At 35.2% G+C, this 16,521-nt stretch overlaps 1 protein-coding gene across 6 annotated transcripts in view; it reads left to right on the top strand.

Moving 5' to 3' along the window:
* SENP6 (SUMO specific peptidase 6) overlaps positions 1 to 16,521 on the top strand; it is a 111,894-nt gene that overhangs the window by 57,521 nt on the left and 37,852 nt on the right. For 5 of the 6 annotated variants that reach the window (XM_039245781.1, XM_039245780.1, XM_039245779.1 and 2 more), the window contains 3 exons: positions 4,050 to 4,195; positions 10,134 to 10,431; positions 14,838 to 15,067. In XM_039245781.1, the coding sequence (XP_039101712.1) occupies positions 4,050 to 4,195; positions 10,134 to 10,431; positions 14,838 to 15,067 (674 nt within the window). The remainder of the gene's footprint in view (positions 1 to 4,049; positions 4,196 to 10,133; positions 10,432 to 14,837; positions 15,068 to 16,521) is intronic. The other variant, XM_039245783.1, reaches the window with a different exon arrangement.

The raw sequence follows: 16,521 nt of genomic DNA, 5'->3' as shown, positions 1-16,521 counted from the left end.
TTTTTTTTAATGTTTTATTTATTTCTAGGAGAGAGAGAGACAGCATGAGCAGGGGAGGGTCAGAGAGAGAGGGAGTCACAGACTGAAACAGGCTCCAGGCTCTGAGCTGGCAGTCAGCACAGAGCCCGACGCGGGGCTCGAACTCACGAACCGCGAGATCATGACCCAAGCGAAAGTCGGACGCTTAACCGACTAAGCCACCCAGGCGCCCCTATTCCAAAGTTTTCAAACCATTGTGTTTCCATTTTCATTTGTCTCTAAGTATTTTTTACTTTCCTCTTTGATTTCTTCATTTACCCATTGCTTATTTAATAACGTGTAGCTTCTATATGTTTGTGGGATAGTGGTGGTTTTTTTTCCCCTTCAGATTTTCTCTTGTAATTGCTTTCTAATTTCATATTGTTGTTGGAAAAAATGCTTGATATATATGAGTCTTTTAAAGTTGAGACTTGTTTTGTGGCCTAGCAGTTGATCTCATCTGGAGACTGTTCCATGTACACTTGAAAAGAATGTGTATTCTTTTTTGGGATGAAACGCTCAGTATTTATGTGTTAAATCCCATCTACCTAATAATAATAAGGCCACTGGTTCTTTATTGACTTAAAACTTGGATGCTCTATCCATTGATGTGAATGAGATGTTAAAGTCCACTATTATTACTATTTTACTGTCAATTTCTCCCTTTATGTCTGTTAATATTTGTTTTATGTTTTTAGGTACACGTGTGTTGGGCGCATAGATATTTACAATTGGTATACCCTCCCTTTATCATTATATAATGCCCTTCTTTGTCTTTTGTTACAGTCTATGTTTTAAAGTCTATTTTGTCTGATATAAGTATTTCTACCCCAGCTTTTTTTTTCAATTCCATTTGCATGGAGTATCTTTTTCTCTCCCTCCACTTTTAGTCTGTATGTACCTTTAGGTCTGAATCTGAAGTGAAGGAAGCTCTTATAGGAGCATATAGACAGGTCGGTTTTTCTTTTTTAATCCATTCAGTCACCTTTTGTCTTTTTATTGGAGTAGTCTATTTACATTTATAGTAATGATAGGTATGTATTTATTGCCATTACATTAATTGTTTTTGGTTGTTTTTGTAGTTCTTTTCTTTTTCTCTTGCTCTCTTCCCCATGATTTGATGACTTTCTTTAGTGTTATGCTTGGGTTCATTTCTTTATATTTTTTGTGGTTTGTGGTTATCATGAAGTTCATATATAACATCCTACATATTTAGCAATCTCTATTAAGTTAATGGTTGCTTAGGTTTACATATCCTAAGTGCACTACCGTTTTACTTTTTCCTCCTACATATTGTCTGTGACATCATTTTATATTATGTATTTTGTGTATCCTTTGACTAGTTTTTGTAGACGTAATTGATTTTACTCTTGTTTTTTTAACCTTCATACTAATTTTATGTGTGATTGATCTATTGCATTTACTATATGTTTGCTTTAATAGTAAAATTTTTTCCATAATTTCCTTCTAGTTATGGTTATTTCTTTTCTGCTTAAAGATATCCCTGGGGCGCCTGGGTGGCTTAGTCGGTTAAGCATCCGACTTTCGCTTAGGTCATGATCTCGCGGTTCGTGGGTTCGAGCCCCGCGTTGGGCTCTGTGCTGACTGCCAGCTCAGAGTCTGGAGCCTGTTTCAGTCTGTGACTCGCTCTCTCTCTGACCCTCCCCTGCTCACGCTGTCTCTCTTTCTCTCTCCTAGAAATAAAAAAAAAGTTTATTGCTAAAAAATGCTAATCTTCATCTAAGCCTTCAGCAGGTCATCTTTTNGTTGGGCTCTGTGCTGACTGCCAGCTCAGAGCCTGGAGCCTGTTTCAGTCTGTGACTCCCTCTCTGACCCTCCCCTGCTCACGCTATCTCTCTCTCTCCTAGAAATAAATAAAATATTTAAAAAAAAAAAAAAAAGATATCCCTTTAACCTTGTAAAGTAGTTTAGTGATGATGAACAACTTTAACTTGTGTTTCTCTGGGAAACTTTTTAGCTCTCCTTCAATTTTGAATGCTTATCTTGCCTGGTAGAGTATTCTTGATAGTGGGTTTTTTCTTTCCAGCACTTTGAATGTATCATACTTTCTCTTCTGGCCTGAAAAATTAGCTGAGAGCCTTATGTGGTTTCCCCATCATGTAACTATTTGCTTTTCTTCTGTTGCTTTAAGATTCTCACTTTATCTTTAACCTTTGATATTTTATTTGTTACATGTCTTGGTGTGGACCTTTCTGAGTTAATCTTGTTTGGGGCTCTCTGTGCTGCTGGATCTGTATGTCTGTTTCCTTTGCCCAAGTTAGGGAAGTTTTCAGTCATTATTTCTTCAAATAAATTATTTGCCCCTTTCTTGTCCTTCTGGAACCCCTATAATGTAAATGTTAGTATGGGTGATGTTGTCCTAGAGTTCCTTTAAGCTGTGTTTTGTTGTTATTGTTGTTATTGTTGCTGTTGTTGTTCACCTTGGGTACTTTGCACTAATATATCTACCAGATCGTTCATCCATTCTTCTGCATCCTCTAATCTGCTGTTGATTCCCTCTAATGTATTTTTCATTTCACTTACTGTATTCAGCTCTGATTGGTTCTTTTTTAATTTACTGTCTCTATGTTGAAGTTGTTGCTTTGTTCATCTATTCTTTGTTCGTGTCTGGTGAGCCTCTTTATGACCATTACTTTGAGCTCTTCATTGGGTAAATTGTTTATCTCCATTTCATTTAGTTCTTTTTCTGAGGTTTTGTCTTGTTCCATTGTTTGGAATATATCTCACTGTGCCCTCCTTTTTCTGGCTCTTACTGTTTCTATGTATTGGGTAGGGCAGCTACTTCCCCTGACCTTGAAAGTAAGTGGTCTTATGTAAAGGTGTCTTATGAGGCCCAATAGCATACTTACCTCTAGTCACTAGAACTAGAACTAGAACTAGGTGCTCCAGAGGTATCCCTTCTGTAGATTGTGTGTGCACCCTCTTGTTGTGACTAAGCCATGACTTCTGTGGGATGCACTGATGAGCAGGCTGGCTTAGGCCTGGCTGTAGCTACTGCAGGCTTGCTGATAGGTGAGGTTAACTCTTGGGACACAGGCTGAGAGGTCCAGCTACAACTGCTGTGAATGTGCTTGTAGGCAGAGCACTGTCCCTGTAAGATTGCTTACTGGTTGTGGCATTGTGGGAGTTGCTTTGGTGATACACATGGGGTTTGGCTGCTTGATTGAGGTGCCTCTGCAGGGAAATGCCAGCGTAGCATGAGCATTGCTAGTAAGGTTGATAGATAATGCTGAAACTGGCACCTGCAAGTGTCCAGTCATCTGGGCTGAAGAAGAACAAGCAAAATGGTACTGGAAAACACCATTTATTCTTTTATTCTATACATCCCTGTCCCTTTCACACATGCGCTCAACTTAGTCAGTGAATCTCCTTCATAGGTGCTTTTCAAGGTGCTGTTTCTGTCCTGGGTCTTAGACTAAGTGATAAAACGCACTGATCCTTTAAAAGCAGAGCTTTTTTTTCTTATAGCCTCCAGCTTACCCAGAGTTAAGGCCTACTGATTTTCAAAGCTCTTGGAGTTAATCACTGTTGATTTTCAAAGTGAGGTATTATGGTAGCTTGTCATCTTGGTGTGGATCCCCAGAGCCAGGGGGCCTAACTTGATCCCCTCACTCCTCAGGGAAGGCTTCCATGCCTGTGATATCCCTCCCACTTTTAGATTGCCTGCCGGGAATTTGGTTCCTGACTGCATGTCTGCCCCTCATATCCTCTCAATGTGCCTTCTCTTTTATATTTTTATAAAGATTTGTTCTGGTAATCTTCAGATCATTTTCAGAGTGAGTTGCATTAAACATAGTTGTTGCCTTAGTGCCCAAGGAAGGAGGTGAGCTCAGCATCCTCTTAGCCATCTTCCCCTGCTCCCAAGTTTTGGTTACTGTTTATTGTACATTTTGAAACATTAATTTATTTTAACCAAACCATAAGTTGATATAAATTAGTATTGTTTATAGCAAAGGTCATGAAGAATTTATAAAATTTAATTTCAGTACTTCTGTTTTTATCTCCTTTAGATCGTGTAACAAAGAAAACTGAAGAGTCAGAATCACACCTGGAGTCCGAAATTAAAAGGAAAGTACCACAGAAACGTCATAGTAGCACATATCAGTCTCCATCTCCTCTGTCTCCTGCTTCAAAAAAATGTTTAACTGATTTAGAGGTGGGTAGAGAAATTATTCCTTGTTGCTAATCAGTTGGTATTTTTATCAGTATTACATTTAGTACTTATCAAATTCTAGGTGATCTTTTCTTATAGTACTAGAAAAGATGTAGAAAAGTTTTTCTTTATTTTTTTAATGTTTATTTTGTGAGAGAGTGAGTGTGAGTGGAGGAGGGGGAGAGAGAGAGAGAGAGAGAGAGAGAGAGAGAGAGAATCTCAAGCAGGCTCTCCCTGTCAGCATGGAGCCCAACATGGGGCTCAATCCCAAGAACTATGAGATAATGACCAACCTGAGAAGAAATTGAGAGTTGAATGCTTAAACTACTGAGCCACCCAAGAGTCCCTAGAAAAGTTTTTTTTAAATGTGTATTTATTTTTGAGAGAGAGAGAATGCGAGTAGGGGAGGGGCAGAGAGAGAGAGGGAGGGAGGGAGGGAGGAATGGAGCATCTGAAGCAGGCTCTTTGACAGAAGACAGCCAGACACAGGGCTCAATCTCATAAACCATGAGCTCATGACCTGATCCGAAGTCAGATAGATGCTTAACTGTCTGAGCCACCCAGGACCCTCCACTAGAAAAGTTTTTTAAGCACTTTTCTGCCCTTATTATGCCATTTTTTTCCATCATCCAAAATGTAGAACATGTGACAAGAATTATTGCCTTTCTACAACATACTGTAAATAATAACTCTCAGCCAGAAATATTTTGAAATTATTTTAAATTTACAAAATGTTGAAAAAATAATAAAAAAAAGCTTACATATACCTTCTATTAGATTCCTGGTTTCCCCATTTGATATATTGTTCTCTCTCTGCCTTCTTCCACTGTCCCTCTCTATATGTGTTTATCTGCATTATTTGAGTTTAAGTAACAAATATGATGCCCATTTATCACTAAATATTTTAGTGCACATTTCCTTGGAAAAGGCAGGGGAGGAGGCAGAGAATAGGGCACTTCGTATAAAACCAGAGTGCAGTTATCAAAATTTAAAAATTAACATGTATCCATAATTATTGTCTGCTTCACAAACTCCATTCAAATTTCACCTAATCAATGTTCTTCATTGGAATGGGATCGAATTCAGGATTGTGTTATATTTCATTTTTGTGATCTTTAGTCTTCCTTAATCTGAAATAATTCCTTAGTCCTCCCTTGTCTTTCATTCATTTGATATTTGTGAGGAGTATAATGTTTCTTGATGATTTATGCATTTTTAAAAAATCCTCTCAAGTGATTCTATAATCTTACTGCATCATATCAGAATGCATACAATTTTCACATTATAACTTTTATCTTAATATGTACTTTCTTAGATTTGTCCACTGTAAAGTTATTTAGTGAGTATTTCTTATTTATTAATAAGATGAGCTGCTGTAAGGTAGAGTGCATATAAAGTATAATAAAAGGATGTACTATGCTAAGATAGAAATATTCCTTATATGTACTTAAATATTCCTTTTTATCAGTTCAGTATATAGATTTTTTTTAATTGAAGTATAGTAGACACAACATGGATTCTTACTTAAAAAAAAGTTATACTCTGTCACCGTCATTATTTTGATGCTCAGATTGTCTCAGTCTTGGCCCCTGGGACACTCTTTAAGCTGGCTCCTCTTTCTTTTTGACATAACCACATCATTCTTTGAATACTTCCTTAATTTTTGATGTAATCAGATGGCCTAGACCTCTTTGTATCTTCTATCTCAACTCTAGAGTCACATATTTCTCCAAGGAGCCATTGTTCCTATAAGTGGAGGGACTTTATTTGGGCATTAGTTATACTCATTGCTAATTGGCATCATGTTTATAGGCCCTTTCAGTGGATAAAACTAGTAAATACATGTGTGTTTATGCGTTAATATTTAGTACATGTTAAAATCCGTGAATTCACACTGATAGTTCCAATTCTAGTCTAATACTGCAGTGTTTGTCTTAGCCTTTCCCACTTTGCATATTTATAACTTCCTTCTCTGACTGGGAAACCTGTCTCACATCACCTATTGGTTCAGTTGCTTTTTATCTAGTCATTCTTCTGGTGTGCCAGCCTAAGGTTGGCCTAGCCTATACTGGCATTTCCTTGCTGCCTGGCCCACTGCTTGATCCAGGTAAAGAATGAAAAAGGACGCACCATCCTTCCCTCCCCTAGGCATGCCAGCTGAAAACCTCAGAATTTTTTAACATCTAAAATCTTTTACTCTTTACTTCATGCTAGTTGTTCTTATTCTGTTCTTAGTGAATATAAAGAATAGATCTAGCCACCCTCTATGTAATTTTTAAATCTTTAACAAGATTAGTGGGATTTTTTTCCCACATACAGTTTGTGAAATACTACAATATGTACTATTAACAAGGAAACACGGTCTTTGATATTTAATGAGATTATAGATATTCAGGATATTTACTAAAAATGACATCTCATTGGTATCTTATTAAGCTTACTTGGTTATTATTTATCTATAGAGTCTGACAGCATGTATTAGTGATTAGGATTTATTTTATTTTGTGATAGTTTGTGTACCAAAAGGGAGAAAGAGACTTTAATTAGTCTTTGTTTTCCAAAAGAAATTTTATCTAATATGAAATTATTATGGAAACGTACAACTTCATACACACTTTACTACAGGTAATTGGACAGTGTTAAGATTCTAGTTTTTAGCTTGCTAAGTTGATACATTTCTGAATCCCTAGTTTTTATCATGGAGAATTTAATATTATATTTGATTCAGCTAACCTGCATTTTGTTTTTAATTGTTGCAAATAGTTCCAAGGTATGTGTTTCTTAGCTGATGGAAGGCATATGATAATAGCTCACAGTATAGTTCATTCTACATTTCAATATCAGAAATTTTGATAGTATGTGCTTTCTCTGTTTAATATCAATTTTATAAAAGGAAATTTGTGTAAGTATCACCTTTTCATGGGGTTCTTTCCATTGAAATATGTCCTATTTATCTTTATTATAGGCAATGAAGAATTAGAGTCAGATTTCATGTGTAAGTTTATTTATTTTGAGAGAGAGAGAGCGAGCACACAAGAGTGCCCATGTGTAGGGGGCAGAGAGAAAGGGAGAGAAAAAGAATCTCAAGCAGGCTCTGCACTGTCAGCATGGAGCCAGATGCAGGGATCGAACTCACAAACCATGAAATCATGACTTGAGCTGAAATCAAAAGTCAAACACTTAACTGACTGAACCACCCAGGTGCCTCTATTGTTAGATTCTTAAAAGACAGGGGTAGCTTATATATAGTTGATTCTCACTGTGACAGATGGGGTTCTGTTTTCCACATAAATTAATGTCTTTAAACTTTTTTGGGGTTCACCATGATATTTTTTTAAACCTATGTAGAGATGGAAATACTTCCTTGCTCATTATGAAAATAGTGGGGTTTAGATTTTTCTTAGACGATTAGGTATTTTATCTCAGTGTGGTATGAATAGAAGGGCCCTGCTGTTTTGTTTATGAGTTTTCCTTTTAGGTGCATTGTGACATGGCCAAACATTTAAAGTTCATTAGGGAATAATTGCATTATTTTATTTAAATGTACAGTTGACCCTTGAACAACACAGGAGTTAGAAGTGCTGATTCCTGCACAGTTGAAAATCTGCATATAACTTTTAACTCTCCCAGAACATTATTCATATACGTATTTATTTTATTTAATTAACTTAATGTTGACCAGAAGCCTTACTAACAACACAGTTGATTATCACATACTTAGCATGTTATGTATTATATACTGTATTCTTTTTTTTTTTATTTTTTAAATATTTATTTTTGAGAGAGAGAAAGAGAGAGAGCTCAGGTGGAGTAAGGGCAGAGAGAAGGAGACACAGAATCCGAAGCAGGCTCCAGGCTCTGAGTTATCAGCACACAGTCTTCTGTAGGGCTTGAACCCACAAACTGTGAGATCCTGACCTGAGCCAAGGTCAGACGCTTTACCAGCTGAGCCACCCAGGTGCCTCTATATACTGTATTCTTACTATAAGATAAGCTAGAGAAAAGTACATGTTAAGAAAATCAAAAGGAAGATAAAATACATTTACAGACCTATGCTGTTCAAACCAGTGTTGCTCAAAGGTTAACTCTACTATTATTTCTTTCCCTTATTGACAATAGGGTAAAATTTGAGAGGTAGATAATCTGTCCCATGTTCGTGTCTAACCAGTTATTTCCATAGTTCACCTGTTAATTATGCATCCCAAATACACAGGGCACTATTAAAAGTGCTATGAGAAAAATAAATTCCTTATACCTAGATTCCAAAATCGTATAACAGAATTCTGCTATGTATTGGCAGAGAGACATGTTTTCTTCCTTCCTTCCTTCCTTCCTTCCTTCCTTCCTTCCTTCCTTCCTTCCTTCCTTCCTTCCTTCCTTTCTCTCTCTCTCTCTCTCTCTCTCTCTCCCCCTCCCTCCCTCCCTTCCTTGCTTCCTTTCTAATAATCTGCATATGCTGTGATAGTGAACTGATGTTCTTCTAAGTTCACCTTTGCCTTGGTTGAAGCTTGGTTTCATTCTTTGTTGTTACCTGGGGTAGATCCTTGAATAGACGACATGGTTTAATAGAATGGCTCTGTTGTGAGTCATGTAAGACAAGGTAAACAGTTTTTGTCAGTTTTCTCATCTTTAAAACAAGGAGATAAGACTAGAACAGTGATCTTTAGACGTTTCCTATGTATATTTAAGTTATAAATTTACATAGAATAAAATATGTAGAACTTAAGCTTTTAGTTCCATGAATTTTGAAATAGAGATTGGTTAAATTACTCTCCTCACACATGGACCTGGTAGGATCCAAATACTATATCACTTGGTGATTTCTATTTCTATTCGCTGTCAGAAGTATTTGTTCACTTATTTCCTATGATATAAGGGTCAAAGTGTTAAATTTATTTTTGATTGAGTTATTTGTTATTAACAGCATACTCTTGAATAAAACTGTATGTTATAAAGTTTGAAAAGTTATTTGACATAAAAAGTAAAATTATTGGAATTACAAGTTTTAATTAGAGACATTGATTGTTTTCTTCAGTTACTTCCTGTGTCTAAGAATAAATATTATGGTGCATACTGAGACAGGATTTAACATCTACCCATCTTTTTCCTTCTTATAGATCTAAATGCTAAAGAACCTTTTTTACATAAATAAGTACATGAGTATGAAAAGAATCCTGAAACTTCTTCTAAATTATGTGCCCAAATCACAGGAAGCCCTACCGTCAAGAAACATTGTTAATAATCTCATAATTGTAACCTACACTAGGCCTTCCTTAAAATATTTTTTAAGAACTGTATTAGAAATCAGTTGTCTTGTAAGAGTTTTTGTTAACCAGTATTTAAAATTAATTCTTTTTACCAACATCTAAAATTGTTCTTTGGTTGGGTTTGGTGGTTTTTATATTCCAGGGCAATGCACCATTGTAATATTGGAAATGGAAATGTTTTTTGTTTTTGTTTTTTCATGTAGGAGAAAAACAATTCTGGCAGGAGATAGCTTGACATCAGAGGCATAATCAAGTCAGGTTTTGAAATGATATGCGGAAATTCAAGAGTTAGATATTAATTCCCTTAAGATTACTTATGCTCTGTATACCATAGAAAATCATTATATAGCTCCTAAGTAGTTTACATGGTCCAACATAAAGACTGCTGGATTAGATGGTCCCAAAAATTCCTTCCAGCATCCTGATGCTAAATCCCAAGTAACATGATGTATTCTGGATTTTGTGGTAGCCATGGTGATGATGATGGGAAGTGAGAGACTTAATTCTGAAATTTTATTTTTTATTCCATGATATTGAAATAAAATGCCAAGGTGTTTTGATTTTTTATTCTTTTGGAACTTAAAGTTTCTAAACAGTGTGGGTATTGTCCAGAATGTGGAAAAGAAAAGGAAAATCAGACCAAATGCCAAAGTTGTGGTATTCTTTTTCCTAAGGATGTGCAAAGAAATTGCAGACAAGCTATAACTTTGAGTGAATCTACTGGACCATTATTAAGAACATCAATTCATCAGAATTCTGGAGGACAGAAGTCACAAAACACAGCATTATCATCCAAGAAGTTTTATGGCAACAGTCTGGGAAAGATTCCAGTTGATATTATTGTGAATTGTGATGATAGTAGACAGAATTATTTGCAGACTAATGGGAAAGTCATTTTACCTAGGGCAAAAGTAGCCAAACTCACAAACCTGAAAGAAAGGAAAACAAGCCTGTCAGACCTAAATGATCCAAGTAAGTATTTTACTCCCTTTAGTATTATTTATATCAATCCAGTTTTTTTTTTACATCTGTTTTTAATATGAGCATGAGCATATTTGAGAAGTATAGTTTTAATAGGTATTTCTTGTGTCAGTTATATGTTTTTTGGATAGATGATTAAAACTGTCCATGTAGTTGGAAAATAATAACTGACTTTGTTTTCTCCCCATTCATCTTAAATAGTGAGGGGAAAAAAAAAGTGCAGACCTTGGCCGCAGTCTTAGGTCAAGTGCCAGTTATGCCCAACTTTCTAACTTTGGCCCAGTTCATTTAATTTCTCTGATTTGTAAATGGATTATTTTCTGCTTGATAGTGTTTTTGAGGAACTAAATGAAATAACATATAAGGTGCATGGCCCAGTAAATAAAGCATTTGACATGTAGAAGGAACTAGTGAAAATTAGTTCTCTTACCACGTTTACTCTTCCCTTAAATCTTTTTTTTTTAAGTTTATTTATTTATTTTGAGAGAGAGAGAACAAATAGAGTAGGGACAGAGAGAGGTAGAATCCCAAGTAAGCCCCGTGCTGTCAGCATGGAGCCCGGCATGGGACTCCAACCCATGAAGTGTGAGATCATGACTTGAGCTGAAGTCAGATGCTCAACCGGCTGAACCACCCAGGCGTCCCATCTTCCCCTAAATCTTTTTCTTACCATTAGACATATGTGCATGTATGAAACGCAATATTGTTCGTAATAAATAGCTAACGATTAGAAACTATCAGGTAGTAGTTGAATAAAGTATAATGTACATAGCTGTAAGAAGAGAAAGCTCTTACTAATATTCTGTAGAGTGATTTTTTAAATCTTTAATAAGTGAATAAAGCAAGGTACAAATCACAGTAGATAATGTGCTGCCCTTTATTTGTGAAAGGTGGGAGAATGAATATAGGGATTTTTTTTTTTAATGGAAAGATACACTAAAAACTAATTTTAAAAATAGTTGATTAGAAAAGAAAAAACAGTGTAGGAATTAGAGATAGGTCCAAGATGTCTCCAAACATACCTTTTTCTGTAGATTTGACTTGAGAACCATGTAAATGTTTACATGATTATTAAACAAAATTAAATAGGAAATTAAAAAAAAATAAAAGCCAACATGAAACTGATAAACCTAATCATATATCTGGTTGGTGGCTTGAACACACAGAAGAATTATTTCAAATGAATTTAAATTAAAATAATATTGTGGCTATGCATTCCTAATATGATATATTTAAGGCCAAACAGAATTGCAAAGAAATCCTAAGTGCCTTTAGTAATATTGTTAATAATAATTGGTATTGCTATTTTTTGTATTGTTCTTTTTAAGCACATATATTGATAAAGCAAATAAGCAATTTTATTATCCCCAGAAAACATGATTTTCAGTGTTAGTGAAAAAGTAAAATCAAAGAAATAACAATCTCATCATTTTAAACTTCAACTGGAGACAATAGAGTGAAATTATTATACATATTCTCTTAAATAGAAATGAACAATCCTAGTTCCCATATTTGTGTTTTTGAATACTACTTCTCAGTAAAAATAAGTACAACTCCTCAGAGAAATGGCTGGCTCCAGGTCCAGAGCAGGAATGTATGAGATAAATCTAGAACATCTACTCATATCAGGAGGCATGGAAGCAGTCAGAAACTACTGTGGACATGTCAAAAGGACATAGGAGCTAAATTGAGAGGGCTCCTACTGACCAGTAATGGGACTATACGAGTCACAAAAGGTTTCATAACTGCTATTTATTGAAATACGTCAAATATATTAAAAATTTTTTTAGTTCATAATGATATACTCCCCCTAATCCCTCCAAAAGAAAAAAGGCTCTCCATTGGTTACCTTTGGGGGTTGCTTAGGTTCCAAATCATTACTCTGAAAACTGGTAAATGAAAGGGAGTAAAATAAAAAATTTTTTCTTAGATTTTTTTTAAATGTTTATTTATTTTTGAGAAAGAGAGAAAGAGTGGGAGTTTATTTTCCTGAAACTTCTCTTATGTCTTAGGTGGTCAAATAATAAAAATGTACAGTGTTTCAAGTAGTGGCGATAAATTCTATATAGAAAAGTGAAACAGGAAAAAAAAAAATGAAGCAGGTCCAGGGAATAGAGAGTGATAATTGTTAGATGACAAGATGAGGAAGGGTGCAATTTTAAATAGATGATAAAATAGGCACCTTTGATAAAGTAACTTTTGAACAGAGCCCAGAATGAACTAAGGAGAAAGACATGCTGATATATGTGGGAACAAGATTGGAATGTAAGTACAAAGACCCTATATTAGTCTGCTTGGGTTGCCATAACAGAATACCGTAAATTGAGTAGCTTAAACAACAGAAATTTATTGTCTCACAGTTCTGGAGGCTGGAAGTTCAAGATCAAGGTGCCGTCACTTTGTAGACAGCCGTCTCTTTACTGTGTCCTTATGTGGCTCTTCTTCTGCGCTTCCACAGAGAGACAAATCTTTTTTTCTTATAAGGACACCAGTCCTATTAGATTAAGGCCTCACCTTTATGAACTCATTTAACCTTTATTACCTTCTTATCAGTAATATTTCCAAAAAAAAAAGTCACAGTGAGGATTAGAGCTTTAACATACGAATTTTGAGGGGACACATTTCAGTCCATCATAGACCCTCTGCAGAATCTTCTATATTACGTAGAATTAATTCTATATACAGAATGAAATCAGCTATGAGAACAAGCTTTTTAAATATATGGTGTCTATGCACACTTCTCATTTGCTTTCGAATTATGGTGACATTGAGCACAATCCACATTTAAGTTAATAAAATGAGAGGTATGTAGTACAGTTCTATCTGTTGCAGCTTTGGGGCTTTTAAAGTAGATATAGATGTTTTAATGTTCCTAAAGCACAATACAAATAATTGTCAAAGAACAGTAGGATTCCCTTTTAATATTTATATTAATATATAATATATATTTGTGTATGGTTTTTCATAAATAAAGCAATTCGTGAATGTTTTTTAAAGCTTATAGCTTTGACGTATTAAATTATTTGGTCTCATAACAGGTCCTTTGAAATAAGGACCATTTTTGTCCCTAATTTCACAGAGAGGCAAATAGTAAGTTACAAAACCCTAACTTTCAGATATGTATAAATGTACTTAGATCTTCTAATCTGGCCCGTTAGATTTTCTGTTAATAAAATAACAGTTCTGAAAAAAATCCATCTTTAGCATTTGCTTCCAAAACTAGACAGCAAAATAAAAAAGACAGGTGGAGTGGTGATGGGAATGATGCCTCTCTGGGGCACGTATAGTATGTACACATTTGCATGTGGGATTCTAAAAAAGAATTGCTTCTGCAAGTTTATGTGTTCTTGCAGCACATGATTTTTGAATTGTTTTCTCTTCACCAGGCAGTTTTAGACTATGGGAATATAGAAGTGAACAAAGCAGTGATCCTATTCTCTAATAATTTATACGTAGTGGGGAGAGAGCAAGTAAACATCTATAACAAAAAACAGCAGAAAAATTTCTATCAGTTGTTGTGAATAAGCCAAGTACTTGTTTCCTTAGATTGGGTAATGAATCAAAAGGCTAATATTTAATGACCAAAATGCAAAGTGTTAAGGGAATTGCAATCCAGACAAAAGCTAGCTTGTGATGTTTGAGGAAGAGAATAAATGGATGATGTACTTGGAACATAAAGAGGGAAAAATGGAGCAGTATGAGAAAGTTGGAGAAGGAGGCAATGGCTAGATTATGTACCTTTATAAACCATAAAAGGGTTAGGATTTGACTCAAGTGCATTGTGGGTGGCTTGTGGGAATTACGATATAAAGGTGGGTTTGATCCAGTATCCTCATTCTACTCACGTAGAAGGTATAAGCGCAAATTCCCTTCATTAATGTCTTTTCATGTCCACATTCATTTATTTACTCCACAGAATTTACTGAGCAATTTGACACTGGTCCACATTCTTCCAAGGACCTACTATGATTTTAGTGATTTCCTATGTGAAATAAAATTATTTGGTCCCATGGAGTTCCACACACATTTATAATGCATACTATTTTGTGCACAGTTTCTATGCAGGTTATCTTCATACTTGAGACTTTCTAGAACTCTGAACTCTATGACAAATGGTTAAATTTTGCTGTAACTTGTGTGCATATTTTGTGTGGGTAATGGTAATGGACTATAGGATAATTTCACATTTGTATAGTCTATATAAAAAAAGATGCCAGTTCTTATTCTTTCTTTATTTTTAATTGTTTTCAAATTTAACTTTTAATCAGATAGAATGGAGTATATCTTCATTTGTTTTTATCAGTCTTAGTTCTAGAGGAGATCCAAAGCAAATTTGGTATATTTCCCATTAACTGACAGAAATGAAATACCTGAAGTATTTAACATTTTCTTTATAGTCATTTTGTCCAGTGATGATGATGATGACAATGACAGGACTAACAGAAGAGAAAGCATATCTCCTCAACCTGCTGATTCAGCATGTTCTTCCCCAGCACCATCCACTGGAAAAGTAGAAGCAGCACTAAACGAAAATATCTGTAGAGTAGAGCATGAACTAAGAAGCATTCCAGCAGATTCAGAGTTAAATACAGTTACATTGCCAAGAAAAGCAAGAATGAAAGACCAGGTACTTTTCACATTTATTGACCTTCACTCAGATTAACTCTCCCCTTTGGGATAAAAATTTTTTTTGGAGGGTTATTTGACAATGTCATAGGGAGAAAAAGACACATTATTTATTAAGTGGGGCTTAACGTACCGCTTGCAAGATTATTTAAAAGAATATTAAAACATATAAAAATAAGTTTCTATTAAAAGCTTAAAGAGTAAAAAATTCAACAAGAAAAAAAAATCAACCTTACAAGTGAAATATAAGTATAAACAAGTATACTTTTGTATAATGTAGTGGACAGGAAGATGTCATTTTAACTGGAGTGTATTATTCTAGGATACTGTTGTTTTGTTATGTTTTATTTTATATGTAATATATAAAAATTTCAAAATGTTCAGGTATCAAAAAATAACAGAAATTATGTCAATAAATAGATCTAGAAAGGAATGTTTGTACTTTGTAATCTAAAGAAAGGAAAAGACAAAGAGAAAATTCAGATAAAGTTAACACTCAGAATTAATACAAAATCAGTTAATATGGACTGCTGACTAGAATTCAAGGGAAAGCGTACTTTTCCAATTTGCAGATGGAAGACAAAGTTGTTGTAGCCTTTTGGGAAAGCAGTGTATCGCTTCTCAGGCTTTTGGCTAAGATCAAGTGGGGAAAGCGGTGTAAAAACATCTGTTAAGATTTTTTGAATGTGTATTGAATGCCTGACTGGAAATTCATTCTCTAGACTCAGTCTCAAAAGAAACTCCTCCCTGCAGAAAAAGAGTATGTAAGACCATATGTATAAACATGATTATTGACAAATAGATGCAAACATAATCATTGTCAATTAATGTGGAAATGGCTGAAAAACTTATGCTGTATCCATAATGTAGATTATTATGTAGCCATTGGCTGAAAATTAGAACTATATCAGTGGCTTTTATGATTTCTATGGTTCTGGTAGCTACCTACTAATATGAAGGCACAGAAATATATGCATATTTTCTTTTTTATAAAGTTTTTTAAGCTTTATTTTTTAAAAAATAAAAAACTTGTATGTTAAAAAATTACATGTGTGTGTGGCACCTGGGTGGCTCAGCTGGTTAACTGTCTCACTCTTTTTATTTTACTTATTTATTTTATTTAAAGAGAGAGAGTATACAAATGGAAGGGAAGGGCAGAGGGAGAGAGAGAGAATCCCAAGCAGGTGGAGTGGAATCCTCGGTGAGTGCGGAGCTGATGTGAGGCTTGATCCCATGACCCTGAGATCATGACCTAAGTTGATTATCAGGAGTCAGATGCTCACTGAATTGAGCTCCCCAGGCGCCCCATATGTCCTACACTTGATTTTGGCTTGGTCATGATCTCACGGTTCGTGAGATTGAGCCCTCCATTGGGGGACTGTCAGTGCAGAGCCTGCTTGGGATTCTCTCCCTCTCTCTCCTCCCCTCTCGTGTTTATATGCATGCAAACACTCT

Source organism: Hyaena hyaena, unplaced genomic scaffold (assembly GCF_003009895.1).
Source record: "Hyaena hyaena isolate Hyena2069 unplaced genomic scaffold, ASM300989v1 scaffold_270, whole genome shotgun sequence".
Taxonomy (NCBI): domain Eukaryota; kingdom Metazoa; phylum Chordata; class Mammalia; order Carnivora; family Hyaenidae; genus Hyaena; species Hyaena hyaena.
Note: the sequence above shows the minus strand (reverse complement) of the source record. Positions and strands in the feature narration are given on the sequence as shown.